General features: G+C 38.8%; 2 protein-coding genes across 2 annotated transcripts in view; one reads left to right on the top strand and one right to left on the bottom strand.

Moving 5' to 3' along the window:
* LOC133564160 (general transcription factor IIF subunit 2-like) overlaps positions 1-25,823 on the top strand; it is a 68,339-nt gene that overhangs the window by 33,700 nt on the left and 8,816 nt on the right. The gene's annotated exons all lie outside the window — the stretch shown is intronic.
* kctd4 (potassium channel tetramerization domain containing 4) lies at positions 4,300-5,839 on the bottom strand. Its single transcript, XM_061918300.1, has one exon. It carries the CDS (start codon positions 5,632-5,634, stop codon positions 4,858-4,860), a length of 777 nt encoding a protein of 258 aa, XP_061774284.1. The 5' UTR covers positions 5,635-5,839; the 3' UTR covers positions 4,300-4,857.

Genomic DNA, 25,823 nt, shown 5'->3' with positions numbered 1-25,823 from the left:
TTTAGTAACACTCTTAATGTGTGACTCAAACGAGAGAGTTGGGTGGAAAATAATACCCAGATTCTTTACCGAGTCGCCTTGAGTAATTGCTTGGTTGTCAAATGTTAAGGTGGTATTATTAAATAGGTGTCTGTGTCTAGCAGGACCGATAATCAGCATTTCCATTTCTTGGCGTTGAGTTGCGAAAAGTTAGCGGACATCCATGGTTTAATTTCAGTAAGACACACCTCCAGCTGACTACAATCCTGAGTTACATGTATTTGATGACTGTGGCTCTGTTTACACAGGACACCAAATCAGATTTTTTATTTAATTTAACTTTTTGCCTGTAGTGCTTCAAATGTGATATTTCCACATCACATTTGCCCCACATCAGGAGGTAGTCCAAATCCTTTTGGACTCTGATCTATTAGTGATGGAGGTCTTTTTTTCGTGGGCTGAAATTTCACTCGTCAACAGTGCACAAATAATATGCCATATAAAATATATAACCATATTATATACACTCGGATTCCTAAGAAATAGTGATTGTCGAAGGACCGGAAACGACGTATACGCTGTGGCATATTTGCTTACTTTTTTTACGAAAGTGAGTTGTAAAACAATGCTAACGTAGATCCACGCTGTTGTCCGTGTATCCTCTACTTAACAGCCAAAAAAAGATGAGACCCCTCCCAAATATATTATAGTATACTGAATATTTCCATTCATACATTATATTACTAAAATATGTTTTCACGTAAAAAAAAAAAAAATTAACTTTTATTGGGACGTCCTTGTTTATTTACGGAACCTAGTCAACTTCCTTTGTTTTCTCTATCAAACTGCACATGCAGGTGAGGTCCGGGCCACATTGGAGCCAGAGCACGTTACTACTGGAGTCTGATAAAGATAACATTTTACTTGTAATCCAAACAGTCAACTGGAAAAAATCTCATTTAGATTTTGGCCTGCAGTGTACATGTAGTTAATTACAATTGTTCTGCCATTTTTGCCGAAATGACATCTAAGGCCGCGTTTACACTGCACATCAAATCAGATTTTTTTGCCCTCGAGACACAGATATTTTTTTTGCCAGTCTAAATGATCCAAGTGCTTCAAATCTGGGGCCGTATTTATCAAGCTTCTTAGAATTACTCCTAAGAAGTCTGAGTTGATTTATGAGTAAAGAAATGATTCGCTGAAAGCTGCACTTAAAAGTATATCAAGCGTCTTACTCACACTTTCAGCGAAGTGTAGGACTGAATCTTAAGTGTAACACTCAGAGCTGAATTACGACATTACTATGTGCCGTAAACGGAATTTTAGGTGACTTAATTTCTGTGTCCATAGAAATGACCAATCCCGGAAGGGAATCCCTTGTCTAAGAATAAAGAAATATCTTAGAAATATTTAAATGGACAATGGAAGTGTATATTTTGACAATAAACTACAAAACAAACAAACAATACTGACAATGAATCAAAAATAAATGTTTCCTTTTCTTTCCAATTCATTAATTAGGTGAGATATCGAAGCATTGTGATGACCTTTTTAGTTCTGCTGTGAAAGCTCTGCTGCGTGATGTTGCGGATGAGATGACGCCCCTTATTAAATCTGTAACAAAAATAATACCAGCTCCGTCTAAACGATACCGTGTGATCAGCTGCTCGTCATCAAACAAAGCCAGGACATCATTCCGCTCCCTGAACGTTTGCGCATGTCTCTCTCGCCTCAGTGCCATCCCCCGCTGGCAACTCCTGTCCACTTAGGACACCTCTGAAGGTCTCTTAAATATCGTGGAGAGTAGGCGTGATTCTTAGGCGTGATTCTTGATAAATAGCTTTTATTCTTAAGTTTGAGAGTAGGACTAAATTTCGCAAATTATCAGGACTTAAGTGTAAAATGGCACTCTAAGACGTTTGATAAATACGGCCCCTGATCTTTTGGCATCAGATTGAGGCCAAATCAGGAGGTAGTCCTGAATCTGATTTTTTCAATTGAGACTTCAGTTTAAACGCAATGCGACCTGAATGAAACCTGTATGTGACTTTTTTGTCAGTTTTGGGCGAGCTACATCATCGGTATGCGCCTGTAAGATGCAGTGGCCAGCAGAAGTCTGTTTCCTCCAACATACGGTTTCAGTGACCAAAGTCTATTGAAGACGACCACATTTTTGGTGCATCGCTTGTCAATAGTGAGCAAATACGCTATATGTGTTATATGAAAATATATTTTTATTTTGAAATAGCGATTGTTGAAAGACTGGAATGCAAGCTCATTTGCTTACATGTGAGTTGAAAAATAAAGCTCCTGTAGATCCACGCTGATGTCTGTGACTCCTGTACTTAACAGCCTTAAAAAGATTACAACCGTCCCAAATATATTACACTGTATACATCCAGTCATGCATTATTTTACTTTAATTTACTTTCACGTAAAAATTACTCATTTTAAAGTGTTGGAACTTTTATTTTGTATTGTAGTAGTAGCGACATCCTCTCGGGGAACTCACATTGTTTTCACATTATCGGAGTGCGCATGCAAGTGACGTCGAGGCCACATGGGGGCCTGTGCGCGTTTACATTTTATGAGTCAGCTGGAAGAAAATCAAATCTAAAAAAAAATCAGATTTTGGGCCACTTTGGCCCGCAGTGTAAACGTAGTTTAAAATTATGAAGGGGAGTTTTGCAAGGCTATAGATGTAAATGATATGATGCACACCCAAATGACTTGGCAGTTGTTTGAGCATAGTTACATTGACATTACCTAACATTTTTTCGTGTCAACACATTTGGTAAATACAGTACAGGCCAAAAGTTTGGACTCACCTTCTCATTCAATGTGTTTTCTTTATTTTCATGACTATTTACATTGTAGATTGTCACTGAAGGCATCAAAACTATGAATGAACACATGTGGAGTTATGTACTTAACATAAAAAGGTGCTATAACTGAAAAACATGTTTTATATTCTATTTTTTTCAAAAAAGCCGCCCTTTGCTCTGATTACTGCTTTGCAAACACTTGGCATTCCCTCGATGAGCTTCAAGAGGTAGTCATCTGAAATGGTTTTCACTTCACGGGTGTCATAGTTTTGATGCCTTCAGTGACAATCCACAATGTAAATAGTCATGAAAATAAAGAAAACATTGAAATGAGGTGTGTCCAAATGTTTGGCCTGTACTGTATGTGATGCTTTTCGAGTCTTTATCCATATTTCCTTATCTAAAGTTATGCTTTAATGTTTATAAAATATATACAATTATAATATTCAATTTGAAAATACATTGCATGATTTGAAAGGGTTTGTGAATGTTCATCTATATGTGCTCAGTGATTGTCTAAAGAACAGTCTTGGGTGGCCCAAAAGTAACTGGGATATGTTCCAGCTCACCTGTCACCCCGGACGGGGTAAGCAGTAGAGAATGAATCTAATGAATTGTGAAGTGTTCACAATTACAACATGCCCCATTTTCCATCCATTTTCTACTGCTTATTCCCTTTTGGGGTTGCGGGGCGCGCTGGCGCCTATCTCAGCTATAATCGGGCGGAAGGCGGGTACACCCTGGACAAATCGCCACCTCATCGCAGGGCCATTTACAACATGCACTACATGTAAATTGAAGAAAAAAGACCTGCACTTGGTTACAATTTCATTTTTATTCATACAATATTCACATTGAAAAGTTGCAGTTACTGTTGATGCACTGACTTCACAGAGGCACACCGTACCAACACACAATATATTCAGTGCACATATGTATCATGCTCGTTTCAAAGCCCTTAAACAGTCACAGTTGTTTGCACTAAACTCTGATGCAGTGAAACAAATGCCGGTTCTGATTAGGTTGCCTTCCTACTTGAAGATAATGCATGAGCTATTATACCAAGTACACACTTTGTATTGAAACACACACATTGTAGTAAAAGCTGAATGGCACGACGGTGCACATCATGGCTGGTTTGAAGTGCAGCCATTAAAACAGCAGAAGCAGAAATTGTGGTGATAAAACCACTGATGAGGCTGTCCATGTTTTTTTCACCAGTCCTTTTTTCTGAATGGGTCCCTGTGCGGTCTTCATTGTGGACAGTATTGCACATTCTGGGTCTAATATAACCCTCAGTAAATATAGTCATTGGGGTGCACAAAGAAATTTATTCAAATCTAAATCATTTATCCAGATACTAAACTGATTTATAATTTTCAAAAATCGATTAAAAAAAATTCCAAAACTTAAAAAAAAAATAAAAAATAAATAAAAAATAAGGCCATCTCCATGCAACCAGGAGTTTTTCTAACCTGTAACCTGTTTTGAAAAAGTTTCATTACAATTTTTATACCAAATACATTTCGAGAATTGATGCAGTTGGGATAGGCTCCTGCGACCCCGAGAGGGACAAGCGGTAGGAAATGTATGGATGGATTTGAATCGAGAATTGTGTTGAATCGATTCTGAATTGAATCGCCACCGCAGGAATTTGGATCGGTTCAAATTGTTAGGGGTGTGAATCTTTCACCACCTAATAGTCAGCCAAATTTTGGGAAGTCAAACTGGCCTGGATCACTGAAATGCAACAGTACTGGCAGTGCAAAATGATTATCAAAATAGACTCCCAGTAGCTAATGGAACTACAATCCCCCCCAGACTAATTAAATGCTCTGATTGTGAGCCAGCATTGTGCAATAATTACATAAACACCACAAGAAAGCACATTTGGCCTGTTCTTTTCTTTTTCCACTATGACAAATCACAGCTCAGCACACACTACGAGGCCCTCAAGCCAATATCAAATGTTGGAATGGTGGATATGAAATCAGGCACTGCTCCTTTTTTCCTTTTGCCCTCGCACCTCTCTTTCTCCCGTCTCTCCAGCTTACTTGACAAAATGCAGGGCTTCAGCCGCCACAACGGAGCCTTTGCTGCTGTCGAGGCTGGTGACCAGCTTGAAGCCGGATCTCAGGGCGAGCATCACCGTCTCTAGTTTCAGGCAGTCAAGTGTACACAGGAATGTGCTGTCCTCCTTCAGCACCAGCCGTGAGCCGGGCTCCGACTTGATGAAATGCCTGAACTGGATCACGTTGGACGACACCTCAAATTCTTCCGGAAAGCCATCCAAGCGGCTTTTGGAGATCTGCACCAGCCGACTTTTTACCTTGTCGAGGAATGTGGCATCACTGCAGTACACCTTGAGCCCTTGGGACCTCTCATGGCTGTCTGTCATCTCCAAAAATGCAGGCTCCCGCTGGGCTGCCCTCTGACTTTCCCACTCGGCCACGGCTTCTACAAGTTCAACAAGGCGGTAAAAATCTGCCTCTTTTCGAAGGAGCCCTGCCTCTCGGAAATCGTCCGGTAATTGAAGCTCTCCAGTTCGGAGGTAGTTGAGCACATGTCGAAAAACTGGACCATCTCTATCGATAAATGGGTTGCCCATTGAATCCATATGCTGGACAGGTTTCTTACCATTGGCCAACTCTTCCAGGAAAGAACCCTGGTGCTTGGCAAGAGTGGTCCGGTGAGCGGTATACAGGAAGCCCCCTACATTTAGGGTGATAGTGCCTGACGAGGGCTTCTTGAAGCTCTTGCTGGGCTGGAGCAGGTCCGGGTTGATGTGTCTCAGTTCACTTTCCATTCTTCTGAGGTTCCATTCCATTCTTCAGTTGCCCTCTCCCGCCTCGACCAAACCTCCTCAGAGCTGGCTTGTTATTTTCTTCTTATTTTTAGGCTCTCTGAGGAGGAATCTCTGAAGCAGTGATGCGTTTTTGGGTCTTGTGTAGTGAGCGCGAGTGTGTGTTAGTGTAGTGGTAGATGGCTGAGTGCTGTCTGGCAGTGAAGCGCCACTGAATAACAGAGGCTCTCTGTACTGGCGCCTCTCCTCGCTCTCTTTTTGCTCTCTTGCTCTCTCTCCATGAGTGGGTGGGCAGACAGCATTGCATTTAGTGGGGGAAAAACGGACAATGAGAGCAAATGGAGAGGTAAGAAATCCACAAGCTTAGTTTTTTTTCTTTTTCACGGTTTAAAGCCGGGGTCTCAAATTTTCCGGCATCCAAGGCTGCTATTAGTTAAATACAGTATACAGGTGAAACTCAATTAGAATATCGTGCAAAGGTTTGTTTATTCTAGCAATTAGATATACAAGGTAAAACTAATTTACGACATGCAACTCAAGATCTTTCAAGCCTTTTGATATCATTTCGATGGTTACGGCTGACAGCTTAAGAAAAACCTTGAATTGAAAATGTCAGTAAATGTGGGTTTTTCAAAAACAAAGCCATGATCATCACAATTATAACAGATTAACATATCTCACTTTGCATGTAATGAGTTATCACTTATTAGTTTCACATCCATCCATTTTCTACCGCTAGTCTCATTTTAAGTTGGTTAGCCAGTGTGGCTGGGCCATGTGTACGTTGGTAAACCTCACTTCCTGAAAACCTCGAGCAGTGCTGGCTATCGGGTTGATATAGCTCAGTAACGAGCACGCTCGTCTCCCATGACGACGACCGAGGTTCGAGTCCTGTGCGGAACAGAAAAAGCAGTGATTGAACCCTGCGAGTTACACTAACGAGCATTCACTTTTGCACAATATCCACATTTTTTTCATTTTAATTGGTTCCACTAGACACTAAATACAGTAACTTTGTAAACAAAAATGGCAGCACAACAAACAAACATTGAGCAACCAAAGAGCAACTTCCTTTAAGCAAGAGACCATCTCCTGGGAACTCAACCAAAATATACAATTTTTACATTGAAGATTACATTTACCGAAGGCCAACCACAGCTCAAGGTCACTACACTGAAGCTGCTGCGTAAAATGAGATTCTGAAGTGAATACTTTATGCGGCCCAGCCTCACCATCACTCTACCTCCAGAGGCCACTAAGTAAATTGAATTTAAAACCCCTGGTTTAGAAAGACAAAACCGACCTCCAGCAATTAGCCTTCAAAAGATGCCTTTAATGTAACTGAAATCTATCGGTTTTCATCACTTTGTTTTATCAAGGCACACATTGTTTGCCAGGTATTCAGCAGATTAACTGGATTATTCCTCAGTGACAAAGGCACCATAAATACCTGTATGTAAGTACATCACGTTAGCTGCCTCCATTATTTCACTGTAACCTTTTGTTTGAGGCGTTGCTTCTCTATTGATTGTTTGTGGTCCAGTCACAAAGAAATCATTATAAATCCGTAGAGGGAAAATATACCATTAGCACCTGATCCTCCAGCCATTCAAAAATACTGTAAACCTTATCAGACCACCCTGTGGCTATAGAATAGAAATGTATGGGAGTAACGTTGCACCTTTTTTGTTACCAAAACGAGAAGAAATCATGAGAACACTATCTTTTAGGACTATATCAATTAGGAGTGTGAATCTTTGGGCACCTAACGATTCAATCCTATTCTGTTTGTTGGGGTAACAATTTGATTTAACACGATTCTTGATTTAACACGATTCTTGATTTAAAACTGATTTTTGCATTGTATCAATTGGTATAATGATTATAATGAAACTTTTTCAAAGCGGGTTACAGGTTATAAAAGCTATCTCTGGTTACATGGAGATGGCCTAAAACATATTTTTTAAATTGATTCTTATAAAAAACATATTTTTTAATCGACATTTGAAAATTATGATTTGATTTAGAATCAGGATTTTGAACTGTTTTGTTCGCACTGACCTTGTTTACCAAACACCTCAGTAAGTGTGGACTGTCGGGACAAAGACTCTGCATATTTATCTGCATGTCTTTCACCAGTTGGAAATACTGAATCAGGTGATTGCTCTTCCAGTAGGCATCCAAGTTTTTCCGTGTTTGATTTTTTTGTTGGCACCATGCTCGTGAACATTCGGCAAACTAGCCACTCCATGTTCATAGTCTCATCTGGTTTCAAAGGTTCAAAACTGAACTATTCCCACACTGGTGTTGTGGTATTTGGTTTTGCGATCATTTTGTTCTCCATGTTCGCTACTGTTTGTAATGGGCTAACTTGTTGTACTGTGTGCATGCTAGCGACAAAGACAGACACTTTTTTTGAAACCGATGCAAAGAGTGAATGCTCTTAAAGCCCGTAAACAGGCATGTATATTGCAGTTATCTGCATTTATTTTCATTCATTGTTCGGTTAATTTACCAATCAAACGTCACTGTAAACAAAATGAATTGCAAACTTTTAATAAAGGACTACCATTACAGGTCACGAAAGACCACAAGGAAGTATTTTAACGTGACTCCCAATACTTTTTGATGAAATTAAATCTTTCAATGCTTTTACATGAATTGTCAGATTTTCCAATAATAAGTTATTTGTAGAATCTTTATCAACCACATCCAATTAGAATTGCAAATAAGACAAAGACAAGAGTATCTTCCTACACCCTTTAATTAACAATGGACAATCGGGGATGCTTGTTAACTGTATCTTCAAAGGCAGTCTGAAACAATTTTACACATTAGTTAGAGCAAGGACTGTTGAATTAAATTACCAAAAATGCTGCAAATAAGGATACTCCTTCACTTTTTAAAATGTGGTGAATTATTCATTAAGGAGCTGCAAGAGCTTGTGGTGAAACATGGAGTTACTGACTGCTGGGAAGCTGGCATGGCAACAACTTAAAATAGGGTTCTCTATGAGCTCAGAGCTGTAAATCTCACCCTCATTCGTTGCCGAAGCTTTTCTGCTACCGAGAGTGTTTGTTTGCAAGGATTTTATTGTACCAGTAGATCTGATCAACTTGACTTACCTGGTGTCTGGTACGTCATTTAAGTTGTACAGTATAACAAACCCAACCTCACCATTGTATGGAATTAGACTGGCATTAGTTTCCCTCCTTGTCTGCTCCCAGTGAAAGATACAATAATATAAAGGGTAACTGCACTTTTATGGAATTTTGCCTATTGTTCAAAATTGTAATTCTTCATTTGAAATTACAAAAATCTTGGTGGCTAGCAATGCAGCTAATGCAAACAATCCGTTCTGCCGCTAAATCACTATACAAATGCATCCGAAAACCGACGACAATACTTAATTTACGTTGCATAACATTGCAGCTGAGATAGGCGCCAGCGCCCCCCGCAACCCCAAAAGGGAATAAGCGGTAGAAAATGGATGGATGGAACATTTATATTAACCAAGCTGTAGCGACATTGTTATTGTAAGAGCAAACACTGAGGCAAAGCTTTCAAGCAGCTACGGCAAGATGTCAGCTCGCTTTTGCGTCAACAGCTGAATCGCTTTTAAGTTTGTAATGCACAACACAATTTGATAGGACTCCAATATATACTGAGTGAAAAACCTCAATCATATTACAGTATCTGTAAACTATTATTTCATGTTTTGTTTGTACATAGCAAGCCTGACAGTGTATGTACATTACTTGTAATAACACGCATGATGTGCTGCATGTATCATGATCAATATTATAGTGACTCACTCGCTGGACAGTTGTCTGTTTGGTCCAGTTGGCCTGGGTAGTTTTTTCAAGTTGACTTTGTGTAAGCACTCCATATATGTTTGCATAGCATGGCTCCAAGTTCCACATTTGTACCCGCAAGTCACGCAGACCTCGCTCTCTCGGCTTCCGCCTTGTCCAACGTTTCACCGTTTGCTTGTGCTCGCCTTTTATAAGTAGCTGTTCATCCTTCGTTTATTCAGCTTCAAAAAGATAAGTTTGTAAATCATAATTTGTCAAAAAATAGCCGTCTTCGTTATTTACCAGGTCTGCCATGATTAGAACATACACTTCCGTTTGTTTCTGGAAGATGGAACGCTGGAACTGAGTCCTCTGTGTCTGACCTGCTGCTCTCATTTTAACTGTATCTACAGATACTTTACAGGGGAGCCTCAATTTACGAACTACTCAAGATGCAAACTCCGATTTACAAACTTTTAAATTGACCCAAATATGCCTCCGTGTGTGAATGTCACTGTACGAACGCTTCATTCAGTCTTTCCATTCTGTCCCTGCAGCCCCACAAACTACCATAGCTAATTTTTTTTACCCTCCTTTCTTAATCTTTTTTGTGAATTAATAAATGTTGATTACAGTTGCACAAACTCCTTGAAATTGCCACACTCAGAACTGACGCCAACACAAACCAGGACAATGTTTATTTCCGTTAAACACAGGGACCCAGTATAGCTCAATGGTCAACACTGTGGGCTTCTAATACAAGGGTCCTGAGTTCGAACCCCATACAGGGTATCTGTAATTTTTCCATGAATTTATTAACGTGGACTCTGACTTAAACAGGTTGAAAAACTTATTCGGGTGTTATCATTTAGTGGTCAATTGTACGGAATGTGTACTGTACTGCGCAACCTACTAATAAAAGTTTCAATCAATCAATCAAAAACAGGGCTCTGAAGGTTATGTGAAAAAGAGAAAAAAAAATCGGATTCAACAAAAGAATCCAAATTGGGCATCATATCCTGCAGTGTGAACATACTTATACAGTTAAAAAAAATTTGAGGGGGAAAAAATGTTTACTTTTGGTGGTAAATGCCTTTTTATTTTATAATCTGAGCTAAACGGATTGGAAAAATCACGTCGCAAGTACCATATTTTTCGGACTATGAGGGGCTCTTAAAACCCTTTCATTTTCTCAAAACTCGACAGTACGCCTTACAACCCTGTGTGCCTAATGTTCAGATTAATTCTGGTTGTCCTTATTGACCTCAAAGCTATTTTATTTGGTACATGGTGTAATAAGTGTGACCATAGATGGCAGTCACACATAATAGATACATGTGGATTGCAAGGTGATGCCTGTTCAATAAATGAAGCTAGCAAACATGCCTGAAATGTAATAGTTTCATTGAGAGTAGAGAACATTACACATGACGCTCATAAACCTGTCAAAAATATTTTGGTACAACTTTGGTAGTCTACGACGCCGCAACGCTTGATGGATTGTCAGCACATTACGGTACTGTAGTCAGACATTTTGTGCGTCAACATGTGGGTATTATTATTGAACGACCACAAAATGGCACCTAGTAGGAGACATCTAGCATTTTGTTTGCTGATGTGTATTTGGGGTCTGCATAGGTCCTGAACATTTGTGCACATCCGCCATTGTTAATAAGCTTTTTCTTGTTCCTTATCGTCTTGTTGTGGGGCATTCATCCTACGCTGTTGCCCTTTCTAATACAAAGTAGCATACAGTTCTAACTTACATCTGTCAGTAGACTCTCTATGGAAGCGGCAGTGCGCCTTATGATCCAGTGTACCATTTGGAAAAATACGGTAATGAAAGAAGTTATTGCATTCCCGTAATGAAGCAGCTCTGGGCTGCAGAGATGAGCTGTAATAGAAAATTATATTTGGCGATCCAATCAGTGGGTTGCAGTGCACACACACACACACACACACTTCTGTTATCATTACAGATGGCACTATTGTTGATAAATGTGTGTGTTGGATGGCAGAAAGGAAAACTGCTGCAATAGAGGGGAACAGTTTCAACTTTGCCCTATAAGAGTGGTTTTCAACGGGGGGACACGACCTATAGGGGCTCCGTGAGATCCTTGATTTAACTTTTAAATATGTTTATATTTTTCTTCAATTTGAATGTCTCCAATTACACATTGATCCAACACAGTGTAGTAAAAAGATACATGGATGTACTCAGATTTGAAAATCATTAAAAAGCTTGAGGGATAAACGGCTACCAATAATAGTCGTGAATTACTTCCTTATTTCTTGACTATCACGATCGACCCTCATTAAAATTAAGTCGTAATCATGTTGATTAAAGCTAGAGTGATGATTGAGTGCGTAATGTTCCAAGATCTGGGAGGTGAAGGGTAGATTTTCCTTCCTGACTAGTCTGAGATAATGCTTTAAAAAGGTAGAAGCACCTGAAAGACAGTTTGTTTGGCTTTGGAGCACTTGACTAATGTATTGTGTGACAGGACATTGAGTTTGAGTTTGAGTTTATTTCGAACATGCAAGCATACAACATGATACATCACAATTTCCAGTTTCTCTTTCCAACATGTTCGAAAAGGAGGAGGAAGAAGCAGAGCTTATTTAATCCTACCCCTTTTCTTTACATAACAGTTGCTAAAACTTTTGTTCACTTCCTGTTCTCAATGTATTCACAATGTATACTCCATAAGTAATAAGTAATCACAATACAAATAAATAAATAAATAAATAATTGCTTAAATTTTAATCCATACGATGAGATAAATCAGATTACTTTGAAAATGAATGTGTGAGTAAAATCAGAATGTTTATCATGGTTCTTCATTTTTGTACTTTGTTAACACTTCCAGTTTGAAGAGTTTCTTGAAATGGATCATATTAGTACATTGTTTGATTGCTTTGCTTAATCCATTCCATAATTTAATTCCACATACTGATATACTGAAGGTTTTAAGTGTTGTACGTGCATACAAATGTTTTAAATTACATTTTTCTCTAAGATTATATTTCTCTTCTTTTGTTGAGAAGAATTTTTGTATATTCTTGGGAAGCAGGTTATAGTTTGCTTTGTGTATAATCTTAGCTGTTTGCAATTCCACTATGTCGTGGAATTTCAGTATCTTTGATTCAATAAATAAAGGGTTTGTATGTTCTCTATATCCAACATTATGTATTATTCTAACTGATCTTTTTTGTAACACTGTTAGTGAGACACTGTGATGCATATCTCAGAAAAGTAGTTCACTGAAGGAATTCTTCCACTCAATTTTTGTATTTAATGTTTACAATGTGAATGACTTAGGAGTTCATTTATTTGTAATTTAAGTATGATATCTGACCTCCGCTACAACTCGACTTACATCATCAAGGAGATGAACTGCTTCTTAACGCGAGGCCCACCTGTGCATCAAACGAGGAAGGCCATATGAATATCGCACAATAATAAGGTACCTTGCGGGGCAGTTTAATTAACAAAATAGACAAAACTTGATGAATGGCGAGAAAAGAAACACGCAGAAGCACTAAGTGGCCATTAAGTAATAACAGGATATGACGTAAGAGGCGCCGCCTCTTCAAAATGGCAGCGCGCCAAGGCTTCCAGCGTCACATAAAATGAATGAAGCGTTTTTACTCAGATGAGGTTCCACTGTATTCTACTTTTCAGTTTTTTAATGTAATTTAGCAACACAGCAAATAAACTTTTGAGTAGGTAAAATCCGCCAAGAACAATAATATCACGTTGTTGTTGAATATTACGCTATCTTGGTGGTTCAAGTTGGTATCTTCTGCCAGAGCAGTCAGTGACCAAAACAGCAAAGAGATGACGCCCTCCTTAATCTGCATTGCAACAGCAGCGCACGAACGGCGGCCATCACACAAGGCTGGGGCTATTTAAAGCTACTATATCATTAACTCTTTTTGTGTGCGCGAGGACAATCATCTGCACTCCTAGATCACAGAGATCATGCATGTAGAAAAGACAAATTGGCGGTCCTCACTCAAAAGATAATGTGCTTAGTAATGTATTTTTGTGAGTCTCCTAAAGCAGTGTTTCTGAACCGTAGAGCCTTTTCTTAACCATTGTTGGGCCTTGGAGGACCTGCCATAAAATATCTGTTTCTCAGCTTCGGTCCAGGAAGGCCCCAGCGGTACTCGGTTGTAATACACTTTACCACCAGCTTTGGCAGTAATGATGATGTTAAACAAACAGAAGAAGACTGGAGTTAAAGTCATAGAGAGGTTTCTTATGTGCAAAAAAATACTAAAATGGTGAAGCTGTATTTTGCACTTAAATGTTTTTGACAGTTAATTAAAAAAACACATTTTTTGTTACTTGCTTATAATGTATTTGTTTTAGCTCTGCGTAATTGTATGTACATTACAGGCCAAAAGTTTGGACACACCTCATTCAATGTTATTTTCATGACTATTTACAATGCAGGTTGTCACTGAAGGCATCACAACTATGAATGAACACATGTGAGTTATGTACTTATCGAAAAAAGGTGAAATAACTGAAAACATGTTTTATATTCTAGTGTCTTCAAAATAGCCACCCTTTGCTTTGATTACTGCTTCGCACACTCTTTGCATTCTCTCCATGAGCTTCAAGAGGTAGTCACCTGAAATGGTTTTCACTTCACAGGTGTGCTTGAAGCATCAGTTATTTCCCCTTTTTTAAGTACATAACTCCACATATGTTCATTCATAGATTTGATGCCTTCAGTGACAATCTACAATGTAAATAGTCAGGAAAATTAAAAAAAAAAAAAAACGCATTTGTCCAAACTTTTGGCCTGTTCTATATACTTATCTTTTTTTATTCATGTTTTTCTTTTTTTGATGAGTCCTTTCTTTTGCAGTATATTTGATTTTATTTTTTTTTGTAATCAGCCAGTTTCATATCATTTGATAAAGTTTTTAACTGTAAGTATGTTAGATATAATTATTGAATATGAATAAAATAAAGAGTAATATTACCAACTTAGTGTAAATATTCGAGTAGGTCCCGAGCCCCTCTGTAGTGGAAAAGTTTAAGAACCCTTGTCTTAAAACTAACTAAATTTTTACCTGAAATGGAACTAGGAATTAATGAGTGGATAAACAAAGTAGCAGTGCTTTTACAGAATTTTCCCATGTAGAATGTCAGGCAAAATCTTTCCTGTGTGTTTATCTGATTAGCTTGTATACAATGGATGAAAGAAGATTTGGGACTGGTGGTGGATGGCGGCTCGGTGGGCGGCCTGCTGTTTGTTGTGTGAAACATTAGGAAGGTCAGAGCTGCAAGCAGAGGGCCCTGAAACAGAGGGAGTTGTGCGTTGAGTGTGAGGGGGTGGATGGGCAACCTTCTCACCCCCGCACCTGTCTTTCTTCTGCAATTTCCTTGACTCCTATCATATTCTATCGCTTCTCTTGAAGAATGTCTAAATGCTCTCATATTTCTTACTCAGCTGATTGGTACTCCTTCAGTATAGTATGCGCTGCTGTCAAGGCCAGTAAAAGTAGTATGTTTCAAAAAATACTTGTAAGGATCATTGAAATGCATTGGAACTTCTAAAATTAAATTCTTTACAGAAGATTAGTCCTATTAAGTCCTAAAATTATTTTCAGAGCTATTAACACTGGCATCAATCTTTTCACCCTGTGAAGTTTACCCCCCTTTTCATTGCAAATAGTGAAATAATACTGACATTTCGTTTGACCTAGTTTGTGCTGTAAACATTTTCGTTTTTGCAGTTACGGTTTTAAAAGGTTTTCTAATAACTTCCCAAATGTGTTCTCATTTGGTTGTCGCCATTCATAACCAGCCCCTTGTCAAAATCACCCCAAGCATGTCCTAAACGTTTGTGCTACATTTGTGCTGCAAATTGTAATAAGGCATGACTATTATAGTTTTTTTTGTAGTGGGGCTGGTTATGAATAATACAACATTAATAACATAAAAATATGATGGACATTTTGTAGCGCTAATGAATGGCACAACTATGGTGAGATTTTGGCACAGTTGGGGGGGCTGGATATGAATAGCACATATTAGAATAAGAACTTACAAATTATAATGGACAAAGGTTTGCAGCACAAGCAAATGAAACAAGTTTGGGGGCATTTTGACCGAGGGTGGGGTTGACTTCACTAGTCAGAAAATGTATTTTAGAAAGACTTAAACTGTAACAGCACAAACGAAAATTTTACATATTCAACAAACTGTAGTGGTATTTTGATATTTTCAATAATTTCGAGGACAACTTGACACAACTCTTGTTTTACCACAATCAGTAGTTTAAGGACCCAGCTTTTAAGCATAATCCATAATAGAACAATATTGTTGAAGTTGTGGCTAGTCATCTGCTGACTGATTTTGAAATATTGATACAGCCGATACTAGATCTCTTTCTTCTAATATTGATTCTCAAATCAAAATATTGATACATTTGATACTTAAAGGAGAAATGCACTTTTTTTTTAAGTATGCTTATCATTATGAAAGACATGACGGGTGATTTTTTTTTTTTTAATGCATTCTAAATATTAAATAAATGCGATCAGAAGTCTGCTAACAATGAAACCTATGGGAGCCGTTCAATTCAGCCAATAGAGCCCCTAAAAAAACATCTAAACACCTCCATTGAGGTTTTATATCCATGATGTAAGTACATAAGTCATGTAGTAATGGGCACATTTATGATAACATTTAATATTTACATAATTTCATCTTTTTAAGCATGCGCGGTGCATTGATTTAAATAACGCATTAAATTTTCTTTTTTTCTTTGATTATTACTCACTGCAGGCTTCATGAGAGCCAACATATATTATAAAACATCACCTTCTGTACAATGTCTGCTGTCATTAAGATGCTGACTGCTTGGATGCTCATATATTCCCATTTAGATGAAAAATGTTTCATAATCAATCAAAGTTTATTTATTTATTGCACAAGACACAACATCCTCGGCTCAGATCTCACATCAGGGCCAGAAAAAAACTCAACCCAATGGGAACAATCTAATGTATTTAAAAACAAACGTTTGTCTTATAAGTGACTAAATATTTTATTTTAATTACATTTCACTGTTTAATTATTTGCACACGAAAAACATTTTACGTATATTTGCACAAAAGTATCAGATTGGTATAGCCGTTACCAGCCTGAATTTTACTCTGTATAGGATTGGAAACAAAATGAGTGATATCGCACATCACTAGTTGTGGCTTTGCAAAAACAATTCCAGGAGCCTAATGTTAGCCTGTTTGTGTTTGTGTCTCATCGTGTCCAAATATCCGCTAAATAGCTTTTGATTAGAAGTGAATTTAGAAGATTTGGATGTAGTTCTTGTCCTCCATTAGTCCATGCACTTGTGTGGGGTTCAGATTAGATTGAATAGAATGTTATTGATTGTTGGATGTGTACCCTCAGGGAAATTAAGGAAGACTGAGTGTCGTATTACTTTTAAGTTTTACTATTGGTTAGTTTTACAACGATGGTTAACTTCTTTTTCACTTCTATGGTCATTAAAAATGTAAATGTTCCGTACAGTTTTACTCCCATATGGATTATTTTCTGTTTTTATTGTTGTCGACTGGTATAATAGTGATGAAATTGTCGAATGACCAGCGAACGTATTGTGTATTGGAGATTCCACTGTGTTGAGTGTGGGTTGATTGTGTTTACCAAAGCATAGATTTATCACTGAAGATCTCAGGAGTTCCTCCCCCACACAGAAACAAGCCCTGAGAGCCTCACTCTGTGGCCCGTCTTCTTACATCCTCACTGTCCGGCTGGGGAGGCGTTTGTTTCACACATTCAGACATCATATCCTCATTTCTGTATGCTTTTCATTGCAGCTTTGCATGCCACGTATCTCAAAAAATCATCGGCGTATTTGATGAATGTCAGTCCAGTTTTAGACGTGTTCTGGCATAGCCCATCATTTCCCATGATTGCCATCATTTGTGGAAACAAATTGGATGAACACTTTCACTGCGATCCAAATGTCGATTACATCAAGATTCAAAACACTGGCTGTAATTCGATTGAACTTTAATTGACACGTGATGTCGGACAGCATGTGGCGGTTGCTACGGTGACCATAGCTGTTTCACCTGCACTAAATGATTCAAGGCCTTTATAAATCAAACAGCATGGCTGGCAAGCTACAAAAATCTGTCAGTAGTCTCAAGGAGACTAAAGCCAGTCAGAATTTAGATGATATTCAAAAACATTCACTCGTTTGTTTATAATTGAATTTGTGTAAGATGAGCATCAACACTCAGATGCTTCTATTTCATTCTGTATACTATAAGTCGGGGGTCGGCAACACGCGGCTCTAGGGCCGCATGCTGCTCTTTAGCGCCGCTCTAGTGGCTCTGTGGAGCTTTTTCAAAAATGTATGAAAAGTGGAAAAAGATGAGGGGAAAAAAATATATTTTTTGTTTTAATATGGTTCCTGTCGGAGGACAAACATGACACAAACCTCCCTAATTGTTATAAAGCACACTGTTTTTATTAAACATGCTTCACTGCTTTGAGTATTTGGCGAGCGCCGTTTTGTCCTACTAATTTTGGCCGTCCTTGAACTCACCCTTGTTTGTTTACATGTATAACTTTCTCTGACTTTCTAAGACGTGTTTTATGCCACTTCTTTTTCTGTCTCCTTTTGTCCGCCAAACTTTTAACGTGCATGAATGCACAAAGGTGAGTTTTGTTGATCTTATTGACTTGTGTGGAGTGCTAATCAGACATATTTGATCAATGCATGACTGCAAGCTAATCGATGCTAACATGCCATTTAGGCTAGCTAGATGTACATATTGCATCACTATGCCTCATTTGTAGCTATTTTTGAGCTCATTTGATTTCCTTTACGTTCTCTTAATTCAATCCATATCTCATGACACTATCTTTTATGTAATATGGCTTTTATTTTTTTGCGGCTCCAGACATATTTGTTTTTATATTTTTGGTCCAATATTGCTCTTTCAACATTTAAGGTTGCCGACCCCTGCTGTAGGTGGTAGTGTTGTCCCGATACCAACAGTTCTGTATTGATACCGGTACCAAAATGTATTTATGTTCAAAAGGGACTACAAAAAATGTCATTATTGGCTTTATTTTAAACAGAAAATGTTAATATTACATAAGAGTCATCATACGAGACAAGTAGTCTATTAGTACTTAGGTAAGAGAACAAAGGCTCCTAATTGTCTGCTGATGTATGCAGTAACATATTGTCATTTCTCTTTCTCTTACTTTGTCAAATTTGTCAAAGGGATTATTAATTGGTAATTTTCCATTAAAATATGTTTACTTTTTGTTTTAACGTGTTCTATTTACACTTCTGTCCAAATTACTTATTATTCTGTAGTTTGAATACTTTACATAAGTTTTTGCTGATTCTACAAATTTGGGTGTGGATCCAATACCAAGTAGTTACAGAAACATTCATTGGTAATCATTAAAGTTCTCCTGAGTTTATAAACAATAACAAAAATGACAAGAGTTGGTGGTAATAAAAAAAAACCCGATGGTAGTATTGACAAACGGCTCTTGCACGTGGTATCGTTAGTTAATATTTTTATAGATCAACCCATTTGTTTACATTCAGGATCACTTTATTGTTGTTGGCAGTAAGCTATTGTGTCCTACATTGTGTAGTGAAGCATGTTTAGCTATTCCTCGTCCTGCAGGGATGATACATGTAAAAAACTTGGAGGCGAGGATTAGTGATTTAGAGGTACCTAAAACACTGGTGTGGGACATTAGTTTTTAGCTAAGTAGCCAGTGAGGAGTCGTTTGTTTTTAAGCCAAAATGCGTCAATTCTCCCTCTTGTCTCCACACTGTTTTCGCTTGTAAGTGCTCTGTGTATGTGTGTTGACTCTCATGCGCCTTGGCTCATATTACCAGCAATGTAATTATGTCCTTGAAAAATAAAGTACTGCCATTTTTCAATGGGAGTATAGCCTATATAGTAATAGGTATCACTTTTTGGTGAACTTTGCCTTTTGTAACTAATCAGCGTTTGGCTGATGAGCCGGCGATCCCTGCTGATCTTTACTACAGCTGTGTGCCAGTGTTTACATGGATAGAGATTGTACTCGCGTGAAAGACTCCTTTTTAAAATGTATGCATGCTCAGGGAGACACAATTACATTTCCTTATTTCTTGTTACATACATTCCAAAAGGGTGTGTTTGTGTCTTGTCAGAACTCTGTCGTATTGGAGAGCAAACTGTAACAAGCACAATGTTTAGAAGCTGCTTCTATAATATCCTCACCAACCATGGCAGAATATAAACATTGCTTTCCAAATAACATTATCACTGGAGTACTCGAGGAAAAGGAACAGCTAAGCATGCTAAACACACAAACTAATGTTTGGGCGGTATAGCTCAGTTAATAGTGGCCGTGCCAGCAACTTGAGGGTTCCAGGTTCGATTCGCGTTTCTGCCAACCTAGTCACTGCCATTGTGTCTTTGGGCAAGACACTTTACCCACCTGCTTCCAGTGCCACCCACACTCGTTTAAATGTAACTAAGATATTGGGTTTCACTATGTAAAGCGCTTTGAGTCACTAGAGAAAAGCGCTATACAAATATAATTCACTTCAAATGTAAAGTAGGGGTGATCTATCCAGATATCTATACTATCAATACCTACTATGGTATTAGTGTATATGTAATACTAAAGTAATTTGGTCGATATTTATCGATATTCATATTAAGACTGTGGAGATTTTAAACCAAATCACAAACTAGATAACATCTTGGAGAATCTGTTGTCAGGCTTGTTACTGAGAGTTTGGTTATGTTTGGGTTTTTCTATGTGTTTTTGTGTATTTCCTGCATGTTTCCTGAGTGCACGTTTCCCTCACCTGTCCCTGACTGGCAGCCTGGCACACCTGGTTGCAGTTGCCAAACAGGCTACTATTTATGCCTGTCTCGCCCTCCAGTCAGGGCTCGATGATTGTATCCTGTTGCCTGTAACCTGTTATCCTGTCTCCTGGTTCTTGTTTTCCCTGCATGTGCACTTACCAGTTGCACTATTTGTTTTTTGACACTAAAGTCATGATTTCCTGCGGTTCAAGACCGACAGCAGTACCCCGACAACTGTCTGGTCTGCAAGGTGAAGTTATCATCAATTCAAGGTCAAGAAACGCTAAAAATGTTTGAGTGAGCTCAAACAAATTAAATCTGGATTTTGTCTTCCCACTGGAACAGCAAGCCAAGGTAGTTGCCATAAACTTCCTCCAGAGGACAACCCATGGGAGAAACTCCAAAATCCTTCCCCGTCTTTCATTCACATTTTTGTCGACTTTTGTTGGACCAACTCTTCCAACTTAAGTAAATGGTAAATGGGTTATACAGTGGGGCAAAAAAGTATGTAGTCAGCCACCGATTGTGCAAGTTCTCCCACTTAAAATGATGACAGAGGTCTGTAATTGTCATCATAGGTCCACTTCAACTGTGAGAGACAGAATGTGAAAAAAAATCCAAGAATTCACATTGTAGGAATTTTAAAGAATATATTTGTAAATTATGGTGGAAAATACGTGTTTGGTCAACCATTCAAAGCTCTCACTGATGGAAGGAGGTTTTGGCTCAAAATCTCACGATACATGGCCCCATTCATTCTTTCCTTAACACTGATCAATTGTCCTTTCCCCTTAGCAGAAAAACAGCCCCAAAGCATGATGTTTCCACCCCCATGCTTCACAGTAGGTGTGGTGTTCTTGGGATGCAACTCAGTATTCTTTTTCCTCCAAACACGACGAGTTGAGTTTATACCAAAATGGATACATGGATGATACAGCAGAGGATTGGGAGAATGTCATGTGGTCAGATGAAACCAAAATAGAACTTTTTAGTATAAACTTAACTCGTCGTGTTTGGAGGAAGAAGAATACTGAGTTGCATCCCAAGAACACCTCACCTACTGTGAAGCATGGGGTTGGAAACATCATGCTTTGGGGCTGTTTTTCTGCTAAGGGGACAGGACGATTGATCCGTGCACAATCGGTGGCTGACTAAATACTTTTTTGCCCCACTGTAGTTGTATAGCGCTTTGACACTATTTCCACATTCACCCATTCACACACACATTCACATGCCTGCCAATCCAGGCCTTAACCACGACCCATCAGGAGCAAGGGTGTCTTGCTCAAGGACACAACAGATGTGGCAAGGTTGGTAGTAGCTGGGGGATTGAACCAGGAACCCTCAGGTTGCTGGCACGGCCATCCTCCCAACCGCACCACGCCGGAAAATACACGCCACACACACGTGTACCACAGCCCCCGCAGCCCACACCTTCAACGCAACAGATGGAGATGATCAAATTATTCGGAGCGGTCAGTAATTATGCATGTGATGTAAAAGATGCTTCATTAGAACCTGTATTATCTGTAAATAGGACATTATTCACTAAGCGCACAAAAAGAGCAATATCACAGAGCGCTAACAGTTGGAATGTTCCGCCGGGAAATCCCGCTGTGCCGCCATCGTCACCGACTGTCGTCACTCCTCGCTGATGCGTCATGTTTCACACCTCTTCTTTTCTTTGTCCGGCTTGCCCACCCACTCATTTGGAATAGAGAGACAATGTGACGCTGGCATGTAACCTCACAGAATCAACACCACGTTGACACATTGGAGGATTCCGTCTCCTCCGCGGGTCATCTGGCCTTCCTGCAGCCCTTTTGAGCTGCCCAATCAACTGAGTGTAAAATGTAGCAGCATGTCCGCATACAAACAATGACTAACGTACACATCACACGGCAGTTGACATTACAGCAGCGCTCACAAACTCGGTACTCGGAATTTAGTGTCGTGACAAAAAAATTGTGAAAACATTACACAGTTGGCCGACGTTTTCTCTTTCGTCTCGAGGCGTGTCGGCTCTGGACTTGTGCCTTCTTTTTCAGAGTCCTTGGCTATGGTGGAGAAAAACGGTATCTTCATTCTTGCTCATGTTTTAAAGGGGAACTGCACTTGTTTTGGAATTTTGTGTTAGGAGCAGAATTAGATGGAACCCAAGGATGCAGAGACGGATTGTTTGTAGACAAAAAGTTCTTCCTTTATGCTGGGCGGAAGGAGGATGTAGCCACAAAAAACATAAAGCGATGGTGGAGCCCAAAAACACACCATAAAAACGACTTAGATAAATACAAAAACTAAACCAAAAGCGCTAGTAAAGACTAGGAATAATACAGACAGATAAGATAAAAAACAAACTAGTAAAGTACAAAAATAAATTTCTAGACGAGGCTAAGAAACATACTTCAAGAATGAAGTAAAAAAAACACAAAATAGTAAACTGAAAGCGCTAGTCGGAGCTAGGTAAACAGGCAAACCTGTAAGATGCACGAGCAAAAACACGAGGGTTTAGCAAGTGAAACGAGAAACACAGTCATGCGTGAGGAACAGCAGTTACCACAAAGTACCGGCGCTTACGGGCTGTAAGCACCCAGTTAATAAAGGCACTCTAATCAACCTCAGGTGTGTTGGATTGACCAGCGTCAGCTGCACTCCAGACTGTGGATGAGAGAGAGTGTCAATCTGATGTGCAAATCGATTTACAACCAAGATCATGAAACTTAAGTTTACCACATTTTGCCTATCGTTCACAATCAATATGAGAGGCCGTTAAAGAAAAAAGATTTTTTTCGCTTTCGACCATGTAAAAAATGCAGCTAATGGGAGCAATCAATTCTATCTCTAAATCACCTTAAACATGCATTCAAAAACTGTCAACACGTTCCGTAACTTGTATAACAACCAAGCTGTAGCAACATTGGTATTGTAAGAGTGAACACTGAGGAATTCTTTTTTTAGCATAGCAACCAGGGGCGGCATGGCGTAGTGGGTAGAGCGGCCGTGCCAGAAACCTGAGGGTTGCAGGTTCGCTTCCCACCTGTTAACATCCAAAATCGCTGCCGTTGTGTCCTTGGGCAGGACACTTCACCCTTGCCCCCGGTGCCGCTCACACTGGTGAATGAATGATTGGTGGTGGTCAGAGGGGCCGTAGGCGCAAACTGGCAGCCACGCTTCTGTCAGTCCACCCCAGAGCAGCTGTGGCTACAGATGTAGCTTACCACCACCAGGTGTGAATGAATGATGGGTTCCCACTTCTTTGTGAGCGCTTTGAGTATCTAACAATAGGAAAGCGCGATATAAATCTAATCCATTATTATTTTTATGGGTAGAGTAGCCAGAAATTTTACTCGAGTACTGTTACTTTAGAGATTTATTACTCAAGTAAAAGTAAGAAGTAGTCACCCAAATATTTACTTGAGTAAAAGTAAAAAGTATGATGTGAAAAAACTACTGAGGTACTGAGTAACTGATGAGTAACCTGTTCGTTCAATGATGACGGCAACAAATAATACACAACCACATAAGAATAGCAATGAACAAATTCAGAGCCAGGAATATTTCTTAAGCAACTAAAACAATAATATATCAGAATCAGAAATCAGAAATACTTTAATAATCCCAGAGGGGAAATATGTATTTTAAAATTATTATTAATATAATATTAAAATATATAAAGTAATAATAGATTAAAATAAAAATAGGCTAATTGAGCCACAATAACGTAACAGCCCCATAGGCTCAGTAGGCAGAGATTTATAAAGGAAAATAACAAGTTACGCAAATCAAACTCTGATAGGTGTGTGCTGCACCTGGGAACACACTTCTGATTGCTGTTTGTATGCATGCGTGAGTGTGTGTTTCTGTCTATGAAGCTGCAGTACGTTAATAAATTAAAACCAAACTACGTACATTTGAGAGTGATTCATAGCAGGGAAGCTAACATCAGCCCACGGTGACAGCCAAAATATCTACTAACGTTACTTACCGCGATGTGCTTCCTCAAATTTGACCTTGAGTTCATGTAAGCTGAAATGTCCACTTGTTTGGGGAGACATATATGACAACGCCTTACATGACTGTTTTTTTGCTTGTCTGAAGCGTGAACCTCGATTTAATTTGAGGCCAGGAGTGTTTGCGTTCATTGTTGTCACTGCCATTGTTGTTGTTGTTTGCCGCTGAAACTTTTTGGGCAGTTAATCATGTGACCGCCTGGCTCTGTTTGATTGCAAAGCAAACTATAACCTGCTACCCAAGAATATACAACAATTCTTCTCAACAAAAGAGGAGAAATCTAATCTTAGAGAAAAATGAAATTTAAATCATTTGTATGCACGTACAACACTTAACACCTTCATTATATCAGTATGTGGAATTAAATTATGGAATGGATTAAGCAAAGCAATCAATGTACTAATATGATCTACTTCAAAAAAGTCTCGCAAACTTAGTGTTTATAAAGTACAAAGAAGAACTATGATAAACATTCTGAATGTATTCATCCATCCATTCTTTCATTCTCCAAATAATCTTACTTATCAATCAATCAATCAATGTTTATTTATATAGCCCCAAATCACAAATGTCTCAAAGGACTGCACAAATCGTTACGACTACAACATCCTCGGAAGAACCCACAAAAGGGCAAGGAAAACTCACACCCAGTGGGCAGGGAGAATTCACATCCAGTGGGACGCCAGTGACAATGCTGACTATGAGAAACCTTGGAGAGGACCTCAGATGTGGGCAACCCCCCCCCCCCCCCCCCCCCCCCCCCCATCTCATCGTATGGAATACAATTTACTTCACCAATTTATTTATTTGCATTGGGATTACTTATGGAGTATATTGTGAATACATTGAGAACAGGAAGTGAACAAAAGTTTTAGATAGATAGTACTTTATTGATTCCTTCAGGAGAGTTCCTTCAGGAAAATTTAAATTCCAGCAGCAGTGTACAGAGTTGAGATCAATTTAAATAAAAGTAAATAATGGGGGTTTAAATGGAAACAAAATAGAGAAATATTACAATAAGAATAAAAACTAAAAAGCAACAATGGGAATAAAAATATAACAGTAAAATAAGAATATAACAAGACAAAGTAGGCAGTAGTGACCATGTTATGAAAACGTTTTAGCAACTGCTATGTAAAAGAAAAGGGGTAGGATTAAATAAGCTCTGCTTCTTCCTACTCCTTTTCGAACATGTTGAAATGAGAAACTGGAAATTGTGATGTATCTTGTATGCTTGCATGTTCGAAATAAACTCAGCTCAACTCAACTTTGCAGTCTGTCTTTAGAATGTTGACAGCAGGTACAGTGCCAGAGTGTTGAAATAAGAAGTGTTTCTCGCCCTCCTGTCGGTCATTTTTTCTTATCATCTCACAAGACCCTTGGTGCCAAGAATGTCAATCAAGTGACGAAAACATTTTTAAGTCTGTTTTTTAATGCCTGGCCGGCGATCGACCAGTCACTGTGATCGACGTAATAAGCACCCCTGTTCTAGATTATCTACAAATTCAAAAACCT

This window comes from Nerophis ophidion, linkage group LG13 (assembly GCF_033978795.1).
Source record: "Nerophis ophidion isolate RoL-2023_Sa linkage group LG13, RoL_Noph_v1.0, whole genome shotgun sequence".
NCBI classification, from domain to species: domain Eukaryota; kingdom Metazoa; phylum Chordata; class Actinopteri; order Syngnathiformes; family Syngnathidae; genus Nerophis; species Nerophis ophidion.
Note: the sequence above shows the minus strand (reverse complement) of the source record. Positions and strands in the feature narration are given on the sequence as shown.